Consider the following 23,980-nt stretch of genomic DNA (forward strand, 5'->3'; position numbering starts at 1 on the left):
AAGGTTGGAACACGAAATGAGATAATGTTCATCTCGTTATGTTCATTGATGGCTCATTATTAAAAGGACACGAAGAACAAATAGTGGACTTAATGGAAAGTCTTTATGAAGTTAAGCAATTTATTGGAATAGAAAAAGCAGCGATAGAAGAGATTAAGATTCATCAAAAACACATAATTTAACGACTGCTTGAGGAATTCTACGTAGAAGGTTGTTACACCAATTGAAATTAATATGAACACCAGCAAAAGTGGAGAAATAATTTACAGTTATAATTTAAAGGATATAAGTTTTGTTAGTTACAAGATCGCATCTAAGCATATTAATTTGGTACGCCAATGGAAGTCAACTTCAATATGGATAATAGTGAAGAAATAACTAAAGATATACCATTTAGAAAATATATAGAGAGACCAATATAAGGCGAGCATAGAAAATTTCAAAGAAGAATCTGTGAGTAAACCGATGCAGATAGTTTTGCAACAGGAAGAAGAAAACAAGAATGTGAGTATGAGCAGATTACAGACAGTGATGACGAACCTGATAAAAATGAACCTATCTTGTCTAAATTGGAGGAAACCAATACTAGAAGAAAGGAAATTAGACGACCATGAGATATATATCGCCTATTGTCTGCTTATTTCAACAGAAAAGACACCAACAGTTGAAGATGATATGTTTTCATTAAAACAAATCAATGATATGAGAAAGTTAAATAAAGTAATGGATCAAGAACCTGATTATTTAGGTTTATCCGAAGACGAATAAGAAAGCCCTAAGCAAAAATATTTAAGATATGATAAAGACTAACAGCACTTAGACAGTTCTGGGTTGTATTAAAAAGATTCTGATTTCGAATTGGAAATAGAGTGATAATGATTCTGATAGTAATGGAAATAATAAACATATTAGGATTTGATTCTGATGAATCTGGTCTAGATGAAAATAAGAAAAAAACAAAGGGAACTGTGGAGAATTTTCAAAGAAAAGAAAAAACAAAAGTGAACACCCATTAATAATTGATTTGGAGTATAGAGATAAAGAACAGAAGAAAGCTCATAAAGCAGAATAATGTTAGTGAATGATTGAGTTGAAAGTAATAGGTGAAGGTGATAAAGTTAGAAAACTGGAGAAAACAAAATTGAGTACAATATTAGAAGCAGAAAATGGAGATAGTGGTGACCAATTAGTTATGATACCTCAGTGATACCAGAAGGCCATGGACTAATGTAAGGCGGAAGTGGACTTGAAGGAGCAAGTTACGAAGACTGGTATGGTAATCAACTAGGAAGTTTTAATGGATTCATACCATTTGATAAAAACAACCCAGAGACATGGAAGAAATTCCTTTGAAGAGAAATACATGTGTATGTTTGGCAGCCCAAGAAAAAACTATATAATCGATATTAAATTGGACAGTGTTTTGGCGACTATTTCTATGATTGTTCAAAGAGAGAATTATTTTTAAGAAGAAAATTTAATGTTACCTTTGTTTATCACATAATTGTGAAGATTCATTTGATTAAATTATTAATTAAAGTTAAAATTACCTAATCTACATTCTCCTGCACTCTCCGTGGTCACCCTACCACTTCTCATTTACACTGAGAATTCTGGGCCCATAACCTATTACGAATCACTTATGATTCGGGACAGGACGGAATTAATACACCACTTATGGCCTTGGAACAAAAAAGTAACTTTATTTTGATCCCTGGTAATTTATACCCATTCGATACAAGTCACAGCCCCCTCTACTAACTTTTCTTCCTCCTTTCTATACTGGCTCTTGTATCGAGACAAGTCATATATTTAACAAAACTTTCAACAACGAATGACAATAATATGTTTAAGCAAGAGAATCCATTTGTAGCACTTTTGATGCGGGCATTGCGTCTTATAGAACATGTAATAATTAATAAAATCGTTTTAGAAGGCATGGTTCTAATCTTAATGACCAGCTACACCTTGAATTGTCTCAAAAGTTTGGAGATGCATGACATAGAAAAAATAGAAATTTCACGGTATAGGCTACCTTGGGGAAATGTTTTGTTTAGTTCAATCGACTGTAGCGCTGCGATCGCAAATGGTGATTGGCTAGTTTAAATTCCTGTTGCCGCCACTAACACGAAACGGGATTGGTCGATCAAATTATGTGAAGTCAGCATTTTCTATGGACGTCCATTTTTATGTGTGTTGTTTGTAAGTTTTGGTTTTTGTTTGGTTTTGTTCACAAAATTTTCGTTTTACGTTATGCATATTTTCTGTTTTACATTAATTATTATGGAGTAATAATATAAAAATTGATGACAATGCGTCATTGTAGTAAAAGATGTAGTGTACCGGGGTAAAAATCTACTACGGAAATTAAACATCGTTTCCCAAAGAATGATCTCGCTCCTTTCCAAAAATGGGTTGATTAAGTAAATAGTAGTAAGTTACCTGGATAAACCACAATGCAAATATATCAACGTCATGGTGTCTGTTATGGACATTTTCGTGAAAAATTTAGAATTACCCTTCCTTCAGGAACAGGTATTAGGGTAAATGCATATCCATCATTGGTTTTATCAGGTACATATAAAATTATCTATCTACTACGTGTCTGTTTATATATTGTTTGTTTACGGAAAATCAAAACCTTATGAAGATGTTAGTAGTAATAAAATTCAATTAATCTACCAAGTTGTTCGTTTATAGTAGAGGAATTATATATTTAAATTTGATTGCCTTGTTAAGAAAATATTTGTTATGGTGCCATCAATTAAAAATTTAATTGCTACTTTTAGGTAATTTATTACCTTAAAGAAATCTATTCTGTCTAAATTTATAAATAACTACATCTGTTTAACAAATCTTAACCAAGATTGTTTAAAGAATTTTGTTGGATCAATTAGAGGTCATGAAGGTAGAAACAGCATCCTTCCCCTAGTATGTTCGAGAAATCTTTAAAAGGGCTCATCACTTCAATTTTTTCACATCATTCTCCTGGAGAAAATTGTGAAGAAGATGAACATGGTAAATAACTTATATTCTTTTTTAACGGGAGATCTAGTACCACTTGAGATTGTTAAATCACCAGTTGAGTCTATATTTTCAGTTCCAGAGAATTTTGCTCTGAGGAAAACAAGAGTCTAATATTGTATTTTAGTCTTATTTCAGGCTATTTAAAAAAACTTCTGAAAAAGAGACAACATGCAATATTTGTCTATAGTCTATGTGTGAAAACACCAACAAGCTAATACAAGGATGCCAAAACAAAACGTCTATTTAAAGAATGTTCCAGGATTATGACTCAGTAAATGGAGGTAGGATGATATAAAAAGTGATATTTTATGACCGTTATTTAGTGTTGATACAAAGATGAATAGAAACACAAAAATAGTGATCGAGGTAGTATTACCTGGTAGACGTTTGGGCAGTCGATGGAGGCACTTAAATGTAGGTACCCTTAAATGTCATCCTATGATAATACCTCGAGGTTCGCTCCGAACGTGTTCAATATATGGGATAATATTTTTGAATATTTTGTTGGCCGCTATGGCAAAATGTAAAATTCGACATGTCCCATATGGAACAAATATTACAGACTTTTTATAAAATTGTTGTATAAGATATAGCAAATTATAAATGAAATACAAAAACATTCATAATATATGTGAGATAAAGAAAATATTAGTGTTGGGAACTATCGACTGAAATTGACTATCGACTGTTTAGTAATTCACTACTTTTTACTATCGACTATTTCAGTCGCTATTTTTGGTTCGACTGATTTTACTACTTTTTACTAGTGCCTGTTTCAGTCGACTGTTTTCAATCGCTATTTTCGGTCTGACTGATTTTGTTACTATTTACTATCGACTGTTTCAATCGTACTTTTAGTTACTATTTTTGGTTCTACTAGTTTCACTCAAGTGATTTTTAACGTTCTGGCTCTGTCGTCCTAGCCGTGACCTTGACAAAAATGTACCCAATTTATGCTTACACAGATTTAGATGTAATATATGTAGCTTTATGATTTTTTTTGCCAGTTTGCTTGTAAATAGCAATATATTGTATATCATTTCATTCAGATCATTTTTTATTATGTCATGGATTAATTTTTTTTCAGTGGTTAGGTATATGTTTAATTTTTATATAGTATTTATGGTTATTATACATCTTTAGTTTTTAGGTTTTGTTTAAATTCTATTGTATTGTCTTTTTTATTATAGTATTTTATTTAAAAATATCAATTAACACATTAAAATACAATAAAATATTTGTGGGGTATTATTCCATTCCATAGGGAAATTCCATTTCTCTTTACAGATCCACAGAACATTCAAATATAAAAGTAATTCTACTTCATTTAAGATTAAATTATAAATTGCATGTTATGTATTATTATTATTATAGTATTCAGCAATTATTTTTTCCTTTTCTTTTTTAAAGTTAGTTCATGAAGGAATTTATACATCTCCTTCTCGCTTATACTAACTAGAGTTGGAAGATATAACCACATATAAAATTAACTGTCCCAAGCAATAATCTTCGTCCTTTCCTCTCCCACAATTTCGCACAATTTCCCACAAAGGAAAGCATTAGTACATCTTCGTCTGACATCACAAATTAAAAAAATAGTCGAACCTTGGATTTGACTGAAAATAGTAATTACTATAGTCGCTAGTTTTTTGACCATCAATGGTTTCGTCTGTTTTGCGAATATCGACTGTTTCGACTGTTTTCAGTCCATAGTTTCCAACGCTAGAAAATATCCACCTTAACAATCTGAGAAAGTTTTAAAAAAAATAGGAATCAGTCCAGAAATATCTTGCTTGAAAATATTATTAGCATATGTTATAAAATATCTCTACAGTTATATAATTTAATTTATTTTCTTGGCAAGATTAATTGAGCTATTATATATTTAAAGAGTGGTAATAGTATTGACTATAACATAACTATAACAAAAATATTTAACTGTAACAAATTAAGCGGGTAGATACCCGAGCAACCAACGGTATGAACGCCAAAACATCCACATTTTCTTTAAAAACAAGCTTATCTTGATTATATAGTGAGTACGTTATTACGAAACTCCTGGAGACTCAAGGCAGGATAACTGCAGAATACTGCATTCAACTATCAATCGACTTGAAAATGTCATTTACTGCTCAAAGAAGTAAACAAGGCATCATGATAAATGATAGTTTGAACCAATTTTTTATGGTTTGGATTATATTTTTAAATACTCCAATCTCAAATATTTGCAAATAAAATATAATATAAGCTTCAATACACTTATTCCAACATTTTGTATATGAACAACCTAACACGGAAACAAAAATTGCCCCCTTCAACAACATACAAACAACTCAGATAAATAAAATTATTATAATAGCGTGCGACAAAATTCAGTACTTGCTGCATTCAAATTAAAACATATTCTGAGTGCACGCAATGTAATTAAGAATATTTTTATGTGTTACTTACGGGTGCTTTTGCTGAATTACCACTGAACTATTGAACGTTATTTTTTGTTACTGTACTTCTAACAACAACGAAGCTTATTTTCACATTGATGGTACATCCAACATTCGAAATTGCTGCGTATGATGTTTAAAGATCTTAAATGATCATCAAAAAAAAAATATATCTATCCTCAATATATTACTGCTCTTCAGGTAATATGACGAAAGCTTAGACATATGGCATGCATATTCCACAAGAAATACAACCCATGAAACAATTTAATAAAATGTCTATAGAAACCAACACATAACTAGACACAATTATCCACAGTGATTATACAGTTTTTTAAACAAAATAGTACATGTGTAATAGGTACTTTATTATTCAATTAAAAAATATGAGACATTTCGGACATCCTATATAAAACAAACTCTAAATTATTTCATTGTCATTTTCATTGATTTAAAATATCTGCAATCAGAAAGAAAAAACAAACCGTTTTTGTTACTGTACAACTATCTAAATACAATTGAATTACACAACAAAAAACAAATATGGCAAGCAACAGCTATATAGAAATATTGAAAATGTTCAAGAGTGAGGCTTTAAGGGACATGTTCAATAAGTATATGTATCTGGATCTCGGTGTACGAACAGTAAAGCAAGAGATAATGCATCACTACATAGTATAAAACAAAGTCGCCTTTTCTGTCCCTATATCCCTATGTGAGCTTAAATCTTTAAAACTACGCACCGGATTTTGATGCGGTTTTTTTCAATAGATAGAGTGATTCAAGAGGAAGGTTTATATGTATAATACATGCATAATATACTAAGGCAACATTGCTAATTTTAGACGTTTCTAACGTGATGTCGTAAATTAACCTATTTTTTTAGACTTATTTAGCAATTAGCAAAAACGCTGCCTAACCCTACGAGTTAGATCAAATTAAGGTACTACAGTATTGTACACCATAAAAAGGTCTACAAAAAAGTCCGCGATGGTATATGTTTATCTTTTAGGGATAACCCACATTAACCATTTTTATTGTTTACTTTTTACGTGAGAAAATGGCTTATTTACGAAGCTATTTTAAGCAATACGGCATTAATCCTTACCAGTGTCCAATTAATATAGATCAATATGGTTCCTTACAGCATGTAAATTAAACAAATATTTTCGGAGATATTACAAATTTAAAATTTGCGTTTAAAAATGTGTAATGTAATAAAAATTGTATGAATTTAGATATTCCAAAGATAGCAGGAAATCTTCATAGTAAGTATAGGGGAAGAGGAATTGTTTTACTCCAAATTTAATGCGTGCAGGCCAAGGGCAGTAATGAATGAACCAAAAATACTAGATCGATTTTAATCATGTTTTCATTGAGTGACATAGGCATATATATTTTATGCCCGTGCAAAGTCGGAGCGGGCCGCTATGTTTTTATATACAACGTTCATATTTTTTCTGTAGTGTATTTAATTTAGTATCAGCATTGCACCTGTGCGAAGCCGGGGCGGGTCGCTAGTTTTAGTATAAAGTATCAAAAGAGTATTGTGCAACACGCAAACGAACTGGCATTGGCGGTTAGTGGAATTAAAGAACAACAGAACATAACGCTCAAGAGATGCAAAATCCTTATTCTAGCAACAGATTCACATAGAGGGATAGGAGCTGTGTCCACAAATTGAAGAACTTTAAAAAACGATTAAATTAAACAGTTTAGAAGATGGACAACACAGTGGCTTATTGTTCTATAGATTAACCAATGTACAGAACAGAGACGAAAAAAAATAATGTTTGGGAAGGGTACATATTAATACTGATTTAGTCAAAATAAAATAATTATTTTAATTAGAAAATGCCGTCATTAACTACAAGTTAACTACGTTGCTACAAGAAATATTGATACTGCATTAAGACAAAAATGGCTGCAATTTAATAGTGTCTTCAATTATTATCGGGTCTTATTGGAGATTAGTTAAAGACGAAGCTTTGTGAAGATTTTCTATATTATACAAATGAAGCACAGAAATTATTGAAAATTTGAAATAAATCAATATCATGATATAAATCAATGAATCGGTCATCAGTATATATCAGTGAATGAATATATGTAAGACAAGATCAAAAGGGCTTATGAATCGTATATTAAAAAAGCGATGGACTGAAAATTTACAATAAATTTTGCAAATTTTGCAATTTTATATTATCTACAACGTGTAACAATAAGTTTAGTTTTCATAAAAAGTGTATTTGGTCTTTACATTTTTTTTTTGTTATGATTGAACAATTTTATCGGCTAAATAGCGATTCGCTATGCAACTTTCGGTTCTTTTTAAGGCATTTTTCATGACATCCTGCAACATCTGAGGCTTAATTTCTTCAATTTCGTGACAAATTTTGTGTTTAAGATGTTGAATCGTTTGGGGCTTATTCACATAAACTTTTGATTTTAGAAAGACCCATAAGAAAAAGTCTGGTGTTTTTAAAACAGGAGATCTGGATGGCAATGCTAAATCGTCACTTCGCGCAATTAGTCTTCGTCTAAAAACGTCATTCAACAATTGAATTTTTGAACGAGCTGTGTATACTGTGGCCTCATCTTGCTGAAACCACATGTCCTCTAGTCCTTGCTCTTCCATTTCAGAAGCAAGAAAATTATGAATCATGACTTGGTACCGTTCAGCAGCAAGAATAATTGCAACCTTGGTCATTTTCAAAATAATAGGGACCAATGATGTTTCTAGCACACCATATAGTTTTTTATGGATGCAATGATGTTTTATGAATTAATTAAGGATTCTGGGTTCCCCAAACCCGACTGTTTATTGACACGGCCACTAAGAAGAAAATGGGCTTCATCGCTCATTATCAATTTAGACGAAAAATTTTCAATTTCACCAGACAGCTTTAGGACTGTATTACTGTACTCAACTCGTTGATCAGGATCTCTCGGTAGCAATTTTTGGGCTAATTAAATTTTGTACGAGAATATTTGCATATCGGTTTTCAAAATTCGTCTTCAGCTGCGTGCAGAAATGTGTAACTGGGAACCACGTCTCCAAATTGGTATTTCTGGAGGCTTTGCATCACTACCGCGCACCAAAGCCACCTTTTGAGCATTACGAGACGTCCGTTGTCTTCCAGACTGAATCCTGTCCGCTGACGTACCGTACTGTCGAAAATTCGCATGCAAACGATAAATTATATTTTTGTGAGGTACAAGATGAACATCATTAGCACTCGCTAGCCTCCTATTTTAACTCAGGATCATTTAATAGACCCAAATCTCATCAATAGTGCTGCCATATAATGTATCCTTGACAAATGACATACATAACCCCTTCAATCAAATGCATTTTGTAAGATTATTGAAACTTATTTTGGCCGTTACCTTAATTTTAAACTTTTTTTGATGTATTGTGAAAGGATTAGATATAATACCCTTTGCATTCTTAATAAAATTCGGCAGTTTCAGTATCTATTGAATGTTCATTATTTTCAAACTCACCAAAATTATGATTATAATTACTTAGCTTTTAGAGTTTAGAAACTCTAAGAAAAATAGTCTTCTTATTTCTAATATAAAAAATAGGTGGCCTTGAAAAGTAAAAGAAATTTTATTCATATTTTTTGTCCCATGTCCATATAATACTAGGTTCCAATTATCATTCACATTAAACTCATTGTATCTAAAATAATTGTAATTAAATTTTAAATCACAGACTTTTTTATATGGAATTATTTTGTAAAAATTTACATGTTTCTGTTACAATATATTAAATCATCAGTGCTTATCCACATTGCTAAACAATATTAATTAACTTATAAATTACCTCAGCATTCCGGATAAATTTCGGAAGATTTAACAAATAACGATTGTTCAGTAGTTCCAAATATTCCAATAATTGGAAGTACTGAAACGAACACTTATCTAAATTCGGCTTGTATTTTTTAGAGAGAATATAACAAATACGTGGTATTTTAAAATATATTCTGTCTATCAAACAATACTAGGTTCTAATTGAACAACTCTCGTATATAACACTACAATTCAAGTTACACCTTTCTTATCAAAATCATTATATTTAATATATTACTAATTAAAATTTAAAGCGCTAATTTATTTTTTCTTTTTTTTTACAAATTCAGTTCTACATGACCTTATTTTGTTAAAAACTACATATTTACGTTATAATTACTAATATCAATGCAAGATATACCACAAATGTGATTAGTCTGCATATATATCGGGTTCAGGAAAAACCATTCTAAATTCTTTGGAAGTAAATCTGCGCACATTTTTTTACGTTTAAATTGATTTTATTAAATCAGATAAGTTCATTTTATGTTTTTTAATGTCCTATGAACATCGTAAATATTTAATTGTCGGGATCTTTAGCACTCAGTTAGTTTTTATCGAGTCGAAAGCCTAAGGATCGCGCGATAGGTTTCGGCTGATTCTGTTATAGTTTTTCTTTTCAATCAATATTAGAATATTTAAATGTCAAACAATACCTCTAAATGGACAAATATCTTCTATTCAAAATTAAGTGATTTGACGCCAATTTAATTTAAGTTTTACTCTACTTTATAGTGACCTGTAATTGTTTATTTTGTTGTAACCACATTTCCACGTCGCTACAGTTGTGTCTATTTCAGCTTTATTAAATATTTTATCCATATTTATTTACCATAATAGAATTGGAAAAAGTTTTGTTATTGTTTTCGCTATATATTTAACTAGTGTTACACCCGTAAAGAGCTTTTTTACAAAATGTTACAAATTTCAATAAGGTAAATAATATATTTCACATAAAACTTAATCATTTTGAATAATTATTTTAACTCAAACTGTTAGGTTGTTACATTTTCATTTTTAAAAAACTTGAGAAAAGTAAAAAATATAAGATAATATAAGAAATAAAAATAGAAAAATCAAAAAATATTATTCAAAATATTAACATAAATTTAATAATTTTTTTTTCATTTTTAAGATAATACATCATTAAATCATTAAATAAGATATTTTCATAAATGGTATAAGACTCCTATGTTCTCAAGTATTTTATTTTATATATGATGTGATTCCCAGTTTTGATTTTACTATATTTACAATATATTCCATCATTTTCTACAAATTTCTCCCGTTATCAATTAATTCAATCAACAAATTGTTTTCGCACTTCTTCAGAATTTGGAAACCGTGGGCCAACCAAGATATACTGCATCGGCCTGAACAAGTCGTGATCAGAAGACACTGTCTGGTGAGCCTAGTGGGCGAGATAAGAAAATAACGTATAATGTATAACGTATTGCGTTTGTATATTACTGATCCTTTTTTTCACAATGCTTCATTCAATGTGATTAGTTGACGTCGTACATATCTGCAGTCTGAGTTTCATTCGGTTACAGCAGCTCGTAATACACTACATTCTGCTGATGCCACTATATGCACAGCAAAACATTGTGACTATGATACTCCGCTTCGGTGTCTACACAAGACAATATAATGTGAATAACTTTCCGGGATTAACTTATAACCTTCACGTTAGTCATCAAAATCACCTCGCACAGAATTTAATTTTAACAACACAAAAATATCCGAAAAGTTCAACACAAGGCTAGAAGAGAGCGGAGTTAACCAAACAAGACATAAAGAACTTTAGAGTAAATTAGATGGCTCAGTGAATGGAGGTAAAACGAAATGAAACGATGGTGATTACATTATGTGACCGTTATTTATTGAAGTAATATAAAAATCTGAAAAATACAAAATAGATAAAACGGATGGCAGTAGTGTTACCTGGAGACGAGGCTTGGGCAGTCGATGGTGGCACGTCTAAACCAAACGATGGTCGAGTATTGAATGAATGGAAATACTCTTCAATAACTTCCCAGATAAACGTCTCGTGGTTGCCAGGGGATTACCGGAATCTGGGATTATATTTCTGGGTATTTTGTAGACCGTTATTCCACTACGTAAAATTCGACATGCCTCAAGGTCGCTACAATACTCCCCTGCCATACAAATACATATAATTATTTTAGGCAAATAAAAATACAAAAATGTATGAAAAAAATCAAATACAAATTACTGATATACCAAACAAAATATGCTACATGAAAAGGGCTTTGAAACATGATAAATCGAAACGGTTGTGGTTGGTACGGTTGCGATCTGGTACGACCGTTGAATCTTCCAGTCTTACAGATACTGTTGCTTCATCGTCGCTTTGGCACTTGAATGTGGTCCATTGACGACGTTGAAAACCAGCTATTTTACGGACAAGGCTCCCGTAATCGAAGCTGTGGGAGGATCGATTGTTCGACGACGTGGTAGCTTATTTTCTTCAACGACGAGACGCTGGCAATTCTGGTACCTCGGCGAAGACATGACGAGTCTACGGTGACTGCAATCGGTACCTAGCTTCTGGAGCGGCTCCGTGACTAATCCGTAGTCACATACGTTACGGTAATTCAGAAAAAACAACTAACGACGGTATCCGACCGAAGCTGCCCAAAGCCTTTCAAATCAAAATGTCTGCCATTATGACTGAGACGGCGAGCGAAGGAAGACATTATGATTTAAACATAGTGCCGAAAGAAATGTTTGGCCGAGACGCTGATGATTAAACAGTAATGTAAAAATCTCTAAGAGTTCAAAACATTGTGAAAGAAATAAAATTTGGACAAAAATTTTTAAAAATATGAAATGAATTTTAAGGTTCATTGTTCCAGCACTAAAATAAAATTCAATGAGGAACAAATTTTTGAATGAATGTAATGTTGAAGGAACAAAAGTAAAATCGAAGTAGAATAGTTTTAAAAATATTGAAAATGTTGAAACAAAAAATATAACGGCCACGTAAAATACACCATGTTACACGTACCCTCCATTCACTAGTCCAAACTCAATTTTGCGAAAGATCAAGTCGGGGTCACCACTTTAGAGTAAATTAAATGGCTCAGAAATGGAGGTAAAACGATATGAAACAGTGGTGTTTACATTCTGTGACCGTTATTTATTGTAGTAATATAAAAATGTGGAAAATACTGTTTAATATAAAAATGTGGTAAATTACATGGCTCAGTGAATTGAGGTAAAAAGAAATTAAACAATGGTGTTTTGCATTATGTGACCGTTATTTATTGAAGTAATATAAAAATGTGGAAAATACAAAATAGATAAAACGGATGGCAGCGGTGTTACCTGGAGACGAAGCTTGTCTAAACCAAACGATGGTCGAGTACTGAAGGAATGGAAATACCCTTCAATAACATCCCAGATAAACGTCTCGGGGTTGTCAGCTATTCGTTATCGGGTTCTAGTTGGCGCTGCTGGCACCCCGCCCGTATTCAACATCTGGGTTTATATTTCTGGGTATTTTGAAGACCGTTATTCCACTATGTAAAATTCGACATGCCTCAAGGTCGCTACAGAACCAACATACAACACATAAATAAAGATAAACAAGAAATAAAGCATGACAAGGTCAATCAAATTCAATGACTCATAACCGAACTCCAGTATGTGAACAGTTGGTATCAAAGACAACCAGTTCAACTTCAGTATAATGAGAAGCATAACCAAAAAAACAAATAATACCGAAAATCGAAATGGCGCTCTCGAAATTGTTGAACATCAAATTAAAAAGTTGAATAAAAAGCAACACTTGTATCATCCCTCAATAATATATAATGTAAAAAAAGACACTATTATTATTAATATTGAATTTCAAATTCTATTGCAAATACTGTAAAAAATTTAATTTGTATAATTAGATGAAACGTACATTCGAAAGAAAAAACCTTGACTGTTATTGGAAAAAAACATCTTCATATTTATCCATTCACAAAAAAACACGAATAAAAATATTTTTTATTAATTAAACCTTAGATTAGATATGCTTAATACAATATTAATTTATTAGTATTGTTCATTTGTACTTGCATAAATATGCAAGCAAGACGAGTGTAGAATAAAAATATGAATAATCAACTTAAACTTAAACGCATACGAAGAAAAATTGAACATCAAATCAAGAAAAATGTCTTAACTGTCCGAAGATAATTCTATTATCAATACAGAGCACTTCTTATTGAAATTGAATACTACTGAACGCGAACAAATGAAGTGGGCTAACTGAACTGGCTGTCTTACAATATGCTTATCTTTTCAAAACGAACAGGTTATCAGATTTAATCTATTACATGTCATATTAATTATTAAAGACCTCTAAAAAAGCATTACAACTAGTGCATCAATTTTATGCTTTAGAATTATTAAAAGAAACTTACAACTGAAGATAATAGCTTTCTTCTTCAAACTTATGGCGAATAAATTATAATTTCAATATAAATAATATGATAGAAATGGTGAGCGAATTTATGAAAGAACATGACAATAACTTCTACAGATCAACTAGCTATGAAAAAGATTCTGAAGAAAGGAAAATGACCCGAAAATCTTTCAATATAATACAGTGGTAAATTTCGCCACAAAATAGGGAGGAATTCATGCCCCTTAAATGCGACAGTCATGCTTAAACCACAGCATCTCTGGATTGGTTTCTCAAAGAGAAACAAGCTTGGAGATGTGAAGAGAACTATGATAGTGTTCAAGTCAATAAAAGATCCATACAGAAGGATTTTCTGGTTGGAAGAGCAGAATTTTAATCTTGATTATAATATTTCTTTGCTCCAACACATTGTATCTTAGGGGGGAGAAAGCGTACTTATATTGCTGAACTTGCTCTAACTGAATGCCGTTGAGATTTACAGTGGCAGGATCAGTTATAAATACTATCCCTCGATGTACTATTTGAATAAAGTGAAAAATATTTAAAGCCTAAACACCAATATAATGAGAGCGCAAATATACGAGGGAGAATCAAATATAAACGGTAATTTTGTAAAATAAATGTATCGATCAATGCTATATACAAAATAAACATTTTACATTCTTCAATGTAGTCACCTTCATCCTCTAAATACTTTTGCTGCCGATTTGGAGGCTTGAATATTCCTTCTTCAAAAAAAGTGTGAGGGTGAGTTTTCTGCCAGTTGCGCAATTACTCCTTTAGTTGTTCATTGCTTTCAAATAATTTGCCTCCTGGTGATTCTTTCAAAGGCACAAACAAAAAATAATCACAAGATGACAAGTCAGGGCTACAAGGAGGCTACTCGAGGGTACTTCTTCTAATTTATTCCTAGTTAAAACTGCTGCGTGTGGTCTGGCGTTGTCATGAATACAATGACGTCTCGAATAGGGATACCTCGTCATTTGCTTCGATGCGCGATTTAAGATGAGATTTCTTCAATCCTTAACCGATGATCATCTTCAATAAGCTCTCGAACAGCACGGATGTTGTCATTTGTGAGACTTGTTTGTGCGTCCGATGGGTTAACACCTTCATTGGTTAAAAACTCTATGAAAATGCGTTGTGCAACGAATCTCGACGGAAGTAACTCACGCTCAGTTATGGCTGTACTGCAGACAGAACCGAACCCAGCAAGATACATTATTCCACATATATCTCCGGATTTGATGCATGCGCTTACTGGGCTCTATTTATGTTTCAAACAGAGAATACTTGAATGAGAAGTTTGGCTTGTGCGTATATACAACTTCATTTACTTACTCCTTTTTTATATATAAATTATTTTTTATAAATAAATTATTAAAATTTTTAATAAATAAAGTTTTGAAATAAAACATTTTATTTAAAAAATTATTGAATAAAATGAAATAATAAAAATAATTTCTATATGCCTTTCTATTTTTTTCTAAAAACACCATATTTAAATTAATTTACATACTTGAACAATTAACAAGAACTCAAAGAACTATATAAATAAGCATTACCATAAAAAAGATCAACATCGTTTGGTTCAAACCTAGCCAAAACAGTTAAAACCAAACGAAAAAGCAACCACTATATATGAAAACAGTGAAATTCTCCTAAAAATCTCCAAATATGAATCTATGATAGCTACTATTCTTGATTCATAAACCCCATTTTCGAATTGACTACCTCGATCTTTCGATTTACATATTGTACATTTACTAGCCTAAAACGAATGAATGATCGTACTTTTAAACTGAAAGAAATCTCAGTCAATACATCATTATTTTTACAAAACAATAATTTGTTTACCTATACCCTTATATAATAATGCATTCTATTTTCCTTGCCATTAGATCATTAGGATGTCGTTGATAGTTTTATATTTTGTTTATTTGATCCAGGTCTACTTTTGTATGCAAATGCAAAAATGCTGTCTAATTTCTTCTTCACTGATTCTCTGAATTTCACATTCTTCGACTTTCACTCTCAACAAATTCTAGCTACATCTTATTTTACCTATAAAATAAAATTTAAATCATTACAATAAAATTCATTACTATAAAATTACATATATTATGTTTGAAATAAATGTCTAATTATTACTAGTTACTACAATTTTTGCTACTATTCTTGATGGACAAACCTCATTAATAACTTGACTACTTCCAACACAACAAGAATAATTTTCTTTTCTGTTCTTATTATCATTAAATTTTGGCATATCTTAATACCTATTCGATGTCGTTGAAAATGATGTGTTATAAATTTGGCAGTTAATTGCTGTTTGAATTTTATAACATTTAAAAATTTATCCTTACATTCTGCACTTACCCTTGTTCTTTAATGTTTTAGAACCATTGTACGTTAAACCACCAAGAATAATACAAGAATTTAATTATTATAACTATAAAATTATTAATGTAACACAAAATCTAAATATTCTAAAGTTTTTTGTTGTTTTGACTTGATCGACCGCACCGATCGACTCGAAAAGAATGTACCACTATTAGATAATGAAGGAAGGCAACATTGTTTATTCTTTTCTATGGATTTCTATTAAGGATAGTGCGCAGGTAGAGATATTTGTTAAGCGATGTATCCTGAGCCCACCTGCTACTCACACCAGTTCTCCCCTCCTAAGAAACCAAAGAACACTCGAGCATCGAATCCTCTAGATCGGAATTACGTGCTAAGCTAAATTGTAAAATTAACCCTCGTAGCTAATATAGAATAATTTTACTACAATTGCATCCATTAGTAAATTGAAAGTCGGCGAAGAGAACATCTGCTACAACAATAGTCACATATTTTCTTCATCTAATACGTTCCTCTATAAGCTGACAGATTTTGAAAATCTTATATACACGGTTAGCGATTCTGTATAGATCTTGCCTGCTCTTTCTGACAATTGCTAAAAAAACATTCCTTTGTAGTTTTTAGAATTTTTAGCGCCTCATTTATTCTATTTCGGAATAATTATGGTTTATTTCTATATTCTCTCTCTGTCAAATTTACGTGGACAGAAGGCGAATCATCGTAATTTCAAAAAAAAATCATCAAATAGTAATTTGTCCAATAATTAAATAATAAAGTTTCTGGAATCTCAATTATTGGTCAAGTTGTTACGCCTTCTTTGGGTAATGATTTTAAAGGGGTATAACACTACATGCTCGTCATACGACTTTGCGAAAGTTTCATCCACTTTTTAAACATTGTCGACATTTACTCTTTTCGCTTAATATTCCAAATACCACGTCCGATATTCACGTTCGATTCTGCAACTTGCAAATCGGAGACCACAACAGGCCTCGCTTTCTGACTTATATGATCGGTCGAAGTCTAAGATTCATTATTTAGTTGTTTTGCACATCGGAATCTGCAAATTATAGAAGAAAGTTAACAATCCTTAACATATAATAAGGAACAATTTTTTATTGAAACAAAATATTCTTATTCATGAAGAGAAATGATTAGCATTTAAGGAAATTTGAATTATTAATAATTGAAAACCAGCAACAGTGATAGAACAAAAAACTATTTGTATCGACATACAATTGTAGAAAATTTAAACGATATGTTAATTTTTGTTAAATATTTCTATGAAGGGCAAATACGTTAGTAATAACTTGAGATTATCATCAGTCATAAAAACATGTGTTGTCGACATCGCACAAAATTCGTGTCATTAATTAAAACAATCCGCCCGATTTTACTACAAGATTCTTATCTGAACATAAACAGAAACGCTCGATAAGGAACTTTTAGAAATTATCATCGAGAGAGAAAAAAACGATCACTTGAAATATATATCGAACTGATCGCCACGATGATGTATTAACCACTCGGACGTCGTTGCAGTGCGATAAAAAATTACCTGGGACATGGAGCGGACCAGTATATTTTTTATATTTTTTGGTATTGCTCTGGCCATTCCCGTCAAAGATAATCTGTTCGAGTTATCCGTTGTTCATATCAACGATTTCCATGCCAGGTGAGTGCATTTTTTAAAGTATTTATATCGAAAATCACGTTTTTGAGTAGTGTCTTATCATAATGAATAACGTCCAATGAATTATAACTGCGTAGTTTTATTCGATTAATTAAAAGGCTTCTATAAATTTGAAAAAATATTGGACAAAATTATTAATAGGTGGATTGTTTGCTCTGTTTTAAATTTTAATATAATAGCGTCGATAATAATATTCACTTGCACTCATTCGTTCAACAATGAGAATATGTTTTTCGATTTTCAACAATAATAAAAAATTCAACAAAAAAGTTGCAACGTCATCTTTCCAATCCTTTCGTTTTTCTATCAGTACTATCTGTAAAGCATTTACATCATTCTCTTTTGTCCCTTTGTGTACAAATATATTTGTGTTCACTTTATGCAGCATCGGCTACCAGAGCCACAGAAAACAAAGAGAGGAAAATGACTGCATCGCCTGACATTCCTGCTTCTGAAGCTTGCACCTGTCACGGCGATTTGTGAACATGGAAAAAATGAATAGTAACGTTCTATTGTGCTGAAAATAGTGACAGAACTCCCCCCAACTGAGGCAGCATGTAAACAAACCAGGTTTAATTTTGGGATTAATTTCTTTAATGCCTTCCAATCGTAACAACAGCCTTATTATAAGCTTGGCCCGAATCGTAACTGCGTCAAATATATCAAATTCTTCAGATAATTACAAGATATCATTATTATTTATTGTGAAATTTTCCATATATATTATTCATTGTTCATATCAACAATCTCCATGCCAGGTGCGTGCATTTTTTTTAATTTAAAGTATTTGTATCAAAAATCACGTTTTTGAGTAGTCCTAGAGTGTTTTATCTTAACGAATAATGTCCAATGAAATAAAACTGTATAATTTTATTCCTTCAATTAAAATGAAACTGTAAATTTGGAAAACTATTTGACGAAATTAGAAGTATCCATGGTGTGGGTTAATTTTCAGGTCCAAAACATTCAAAATCATAAAAAGCACTTATTGGTGGTTAACTAACTACAGCAAATATTTTAGACCGGCAATTATTTGCTGTTTCTAAAAGTCAACAAGAGGTGGGATAAATCCAGTTAGAGTTTATAAAATGGCTACCAGATGAACCGAGCCATTTCGATGCCATTTCGAATCGCAGTTTCATTGTTTGCCAGTCAAAAAAAGAACAATTTTCTGTGACTGGTGATGACAAGTGGATCTTCTATGATGACAATTGTATAAATTTTCTGAAGGAAAGGCGAAAACGTGTGGAGGGCAACGAACGAAGCCTGAAGCCGAGAAATGGTCTAGCGATAATTACAGGCCTTGCTAAAACCACATACAACCACTGATACGTTATCATTTGGATTAACTCAATCTAGACAACTTGAATCTTAAACGGTCATCTGCTTTTTAAGAGCCAAACCATAGATTTATTACGCGTTGTGTTCTGTAATTAAGCGTCATCAAGTGTATTGTTACAACAAATGAGATAAGGATTATATTAGATAAGGATACGATTCAGAAACTGCAAACTAACGAAAGCACGTCAAATTAACATATACAAAAATTCAATTATCCTGATTTGGATTATTATGGGCTCCTTTCGCTGGGCCTGTCATTAAGAAATATTAGTGTCATACGTCGTTTCCGCAATATATGATAATTATTCGTTTCAAAAGGTCAGATACACAGGTTGATAATTTTTGAGATTTCCATCGTAATAATAAACCTACGCACACATTAATGCATTAATTTGTTGGCTAAATTTTAAAAACATTTCTAGGGCTTTGTTTTGAGTTGATTAAAAGTAGTAATCAACCCATTTGCATTTTGTTTCACTTATTGATCACAGTAGCATAGTGTCTGTTTCTTATTCCTCTTAATCTAGTCTCTATAAGGACTATGAATCAAAGCAGCAATTTTTTTTGAAAGTCCCAGACTTTGGAAAAAAAATATTTTGTTTCCACATATTATATTATTCAAAAATATGTAAGTACTACTCGTGGTGTACTAAGTGGTCGAACATAGTTACGTTAAAAAAATTAGTTTATAATGCTATAAAACACCTTTATTCCGTCGGATTTTTATTTTTATTTTTATTTTTATTTTTTTTTAGCGCATTAACTTGAAATTCTTCATCTTTAACCTTCTTTGGTTTGTCAGAATGTTGTATCAAAATAACTGGTAAATGTATGACCGAATTCGATGATTTACTGCAATACTTTATTTCAATAAATAGCAAAAGTAACACTTTCTAGAAATGGTGATTTGTTGGGTCCTAAGTCGACACATTCGAAACTGAAATAGGACTGTTGCGTACGACCCAGAAAAATACTAAAACTGGTTAGGTAAAAAAATGGTTAGGATTTTGGCTTCATGCGTCAATAGGACTTTTCTTGTTACAACTGAACGCAAGATTCACCAAGTTGAAAATGTAAAAGGTCGAGTGCTTGTGCATCACGAGGAAATGACTCACGATATTCTCAGCTGTTCTAGCATTTCTGTAATATACGAATCATCTGACCTTCCATGGTGATTTTGCACTAATGACTTAATAATGAACAATAGGTTAAATAGACCCCGCAAGAAGTACAATACCGTCGCAAACTGTTAAATTTGTCCTGTCTAAATATAAAAACCCTTTGTTTATAAATATTATCATCGTAAACGACATACCTGCAATTCTTATTCAACCATCTACTACTAAAGCAAATATAATTCAATGCACACTTTTTCTAGGTTTGAAGAAACTACTACATCTTCTGGCGTATGCCATGACGCCTCCACTTGCATAGGAGGATTCGCCAGAGTCACCACACAAATAGAAGAATTGTTGGCTGCCAAACCAAAATCTGTTCTCTTAAACGGAGGGGATAATTTTCAGGGGACCTTGTATTACACCTTGTTCAAATGGAACATCACCCAAGAGTTCCTCAATAAACTACCATTCGATGCTATCGTAAGCACTAACAACCATACTTTATTTAGTCTATTAGTATTTATTAGTATTTAGTATAATTGTTCTCGTAACAGGTACTAGGCAACCACGAATTCGATGATGGCATACCGGGTGTCGTACCATTCATTAAAAGCTTGAAGGCGCCAGTGATTTGCGCCAACATCGATGACAGTGATGAGCCGGACATTCAAAACATCTACACTAAGAGCGTAGTGGTGGAAAGAGATGGCAAAAAAATTGGAATCATCGGTGTCCTCTATGCAAAAACATATGTAAGATGATTAAAATATTTATTAGGTGTTTAACTGTAGTTTGATTAGCGATATTTATTAGTGAAAATGAGAAGTTTAATGTAAACAACTGTTAAACTATCAAACCCAAGTGTTAAATTGGATGATTTTGATATATCTGCTGCCAAAGCTGAGCTGATTCTAATTATTGGTTCAACGATTAAAAGGTGGTGATTTAATCAATTTTTTATTTATAATTTTTATCAGTTTTTTTTAATGATTTATCACTTTTTTTAATGTCAATTACAAAGAAAAGTCTGAAGAATCAAAAAAGTTCGAAGACTTATTAAACGAAAACCAAATTTAAATTCTCAAACATCCTTCAGTAACCGACTAGTTATCGACATCTAAATACGATAGGTATAATCCAAATGGAGAGAAAGTAGGAACCACAAGAATTGACGAAAATGCTATTTAGAACCGTTTCTACATTGCGGTTACATTACTTCCTAGGAAAAAAAGGAGAGATCTTTTCTGACGTTTTGCACTAACACTGTAGTAGAATACCAATATTACAACAGTACCATGTGGAAAAAGTCATGGGTCATCTACATCGACACCAAAGTGGAAACTTCGTAACAATAAAATCTCGCTGTATATATAGAGAAAACAGCAAGGTATTGTTAAAACGAGCCTAAAACAGAGTAAAACTGTTACTGCAGTTATCTACCGACGAACATATTGATCTATGTATTGTTACAAAAAAGAGCAGGAATAGCAAGTAACAAACGTAAAATCGTTCTCTTGCATGATAACATTCGGCCACGCGTTGCAAGATTTTTGTTTGCACTGTGATAGATCAAATAGGAAGTTCGCATTCAGTATACATTACTGAGATGTGTGATAGAACTTTTTATTTGAATATTTCCAAATAGGCTTTCATAGACAATATATCGTCAATCACATCAATATATCGCTGAACAACGTATTGTTTTATTATATTCGAAAGTATTATGTCTGCCTTTTTATCATAGTATTTTTGTAAACATCTGCAAGTGATAGCAAGTACTCATGATTTTTTGATTTAAAAAATAATATTTACACTCAGCTGTTAAATCATATTGAATACACTTTACATATCAAAAATATGATTACACTTCGAAGAAATGATAAACGCTGCACTTCAAGCTTCCTATATTTAGCCGGAATAGATTACATAAAGCAATGTATTTAAAATAATCGTATTTTCGTAATACCGGTCATAAAATTAACCAATCAATCAACTATTTAAAACATAAGATAGAGCATTAACTTACTTTAATACCTTGTAAACTATAGTCCTGGTGTCTAGATCTGATATACTAAACTGATTTTTTAGATTGACCAAGATGACCATTTAAAATTTTTTTATGATAATTAATGTTGTCCATTGATGTCCCATTTATTAAAGCAGTGGCGTAGCAATAATGTTTGCCGCCCTCTTATTTTGGTATTTCAACTGTCATTATTATTTACCGTACAAATTACAAATAATTATTATTTTTATTGAAAAATAATATACTTGTTAGAATTAAAACAAAACTTCTGTCCTTAACTAACTAACTTTATTTGTCTACTTTTTTAAGACCAAAGTATTTTATTGCTCTATCAATATCTATGACATCACGCACCTCTTGCTCAAGAAACAAGATAGCCAGATTGGTTAACCTTAAATTACCCACTGCTGTTCTTGATTCATGAACTTAAATATCTTGATTGAACATTATTCGTCGACTTCTTTAAGACCAAAGTATTTTATTGCTATATCAATATCTATGACATCACACACCTCTTGCTCAAGAAACAAGATAGCCAGATTGGTTAACCTTAAGTTACTCACTGTTATCCTTGATTCATGAACTTAAATATCTTGATTGAACATTATTCGTCGACTTTTTTAAGACCAAAGTATTTTATTGCTCTATCAATATCTATGACATCACACACCTCTTGCTCAAGAAACAAGATAGCCATATTGGTTAACCTTAAATTACCCACTGTTGTCCTTGATTCATGAACTTAAATATCTTGATAGAACATTATTCGTCGCCTTTTATAAGACCAAAGTATTTTATTGATCTATCAATACCTAAAGCAATGCACGTTTAGCCCCACAAACAAGATAACCAGATTGATTAACCTTAATTTACTGTGATCTTAAATAATTTTTAATAAATTTAAATTTTGAAAAAGCTATATCTTAGCTAGCATTGCAAATATTATTTGTCAAGAATATTCGAAGCAACATTTTAATATTGAATAGGTTATATATCAACTTGAATTTCACAATAAATATTTTGCAATGACATAGCAATGACAGTCTACAGTAAATATATAGTGGATTACATTTAGTATTGTCCAAATCTGCAGGAAATGCCACGCTCTTCACATCTTGTTTGCATAACTTAGGCCCATTTGTCAATTTCTCTCATTTCACTATCAGTAACAAGTGCAAATCATTTACTTTCTGGGCGCACAATCTTATATCAAGTCCTATTGTTTGAAAACATGTTTGAGCATCATTCACTTCATGTAGCATCGATGTCCAGAGGCCTAGAAAAGATAGAAAGGAAAATGACTGCATTTGCTGACTGGCAAAGTTACAGTGTGTGATCGTGTGTTTAAGCCTTTGCCTGTCTCTTTCATGTGTGGACACGGAAAATATGGATAGCAACGTTCTAATGTATCGAATAGAGTACTGAACTCGACTTAAATGTGGTAAAGTTTAAACTTACCAGGTTTAATGAATTATGTGAGCAGGGTACGAATTGAAATTCTTTAATTCTTTACCGACCTCCTGAATGCTTTGCAACCATAACAACGACCTTATCATAATTTTTACCTTTATAATTGCAATATCGACACTCTCAGCTCTCAGATTTTATCCTCATTTCAGTTGGATCGAATCGTAGGTGAATCAAAAATATATATGAGGTCAATTGAAAAGT

At 31.8% G+C, this 23,980-nt stretch overlaps 1 protein-coding gene and 1 long non-coding RNA gene across 3 annotated transcripts in view; one reads left to right on the forward strand and one right to left on the reverse strand.

Moving 5' to 3' along the window:
• LOC143196636 (apyrase) overlaps positions 1-23,980 on the forward strand; it is a 41,415-nt gene that overhangs the window by 1,711 nt on the left and 15,724 nt on the right. The window contains exons 1-3 of one of the 2 annotated variants that reach the window (XM_076404500.1): positions 17,616-17,806; positions 20,544-20,763; positions 20,838-21,035. In XM_076404500.1, the coding sequence (XP_076260615.1) occupies positions 17,697-17,806; positions 20,544-20,763; positions 20,838-21,035 (528 nt within the window). In that variant the 5' untranslated portion in view covers positions 17,616-17,696. Of the gene's footprint in view, positions 1-17,615; positions 17,807-20,543; positions 20,764-20,837; positions 21,036-23,980 lie in introns of those variants that run through there. The other variant, XM_076404508.1, reaches the window with a different exon arrangement.
• Positions 15,331-15,990, reverse strand: LOC143193806 (uncharacterized). The gene is made up of 3 exons (XR_013005104.1): positions 15,919-15,990; positions 15,625-15,831; positions 15,331-15,568 (listed from the first exon to the last, which is right to left on the reverse strand). It is a non-coding gene; the product is annotated as an uncharacterized LOC143193806 (long non-coding RNA).

Source organism: Rhynchophorus ferrugineus, unplaced genomic scaffold (genome assembly GCF_030347505.1).
Source record: "Rhynchophorus ferrugineus isolate W39M unplaced genomic scaffold, kcgeb_rfMv2 rfM1, whole genome shotgun sequence".
In the NCBI taxonomy this organism is placed as follows: domain Eukaryota; kingdom Metazoa; phylum Arthropoda; class Insecta; order Coleoptera; family Curculionidae; genus Rhynchophorus; species Rhynchophorus ferrugineus.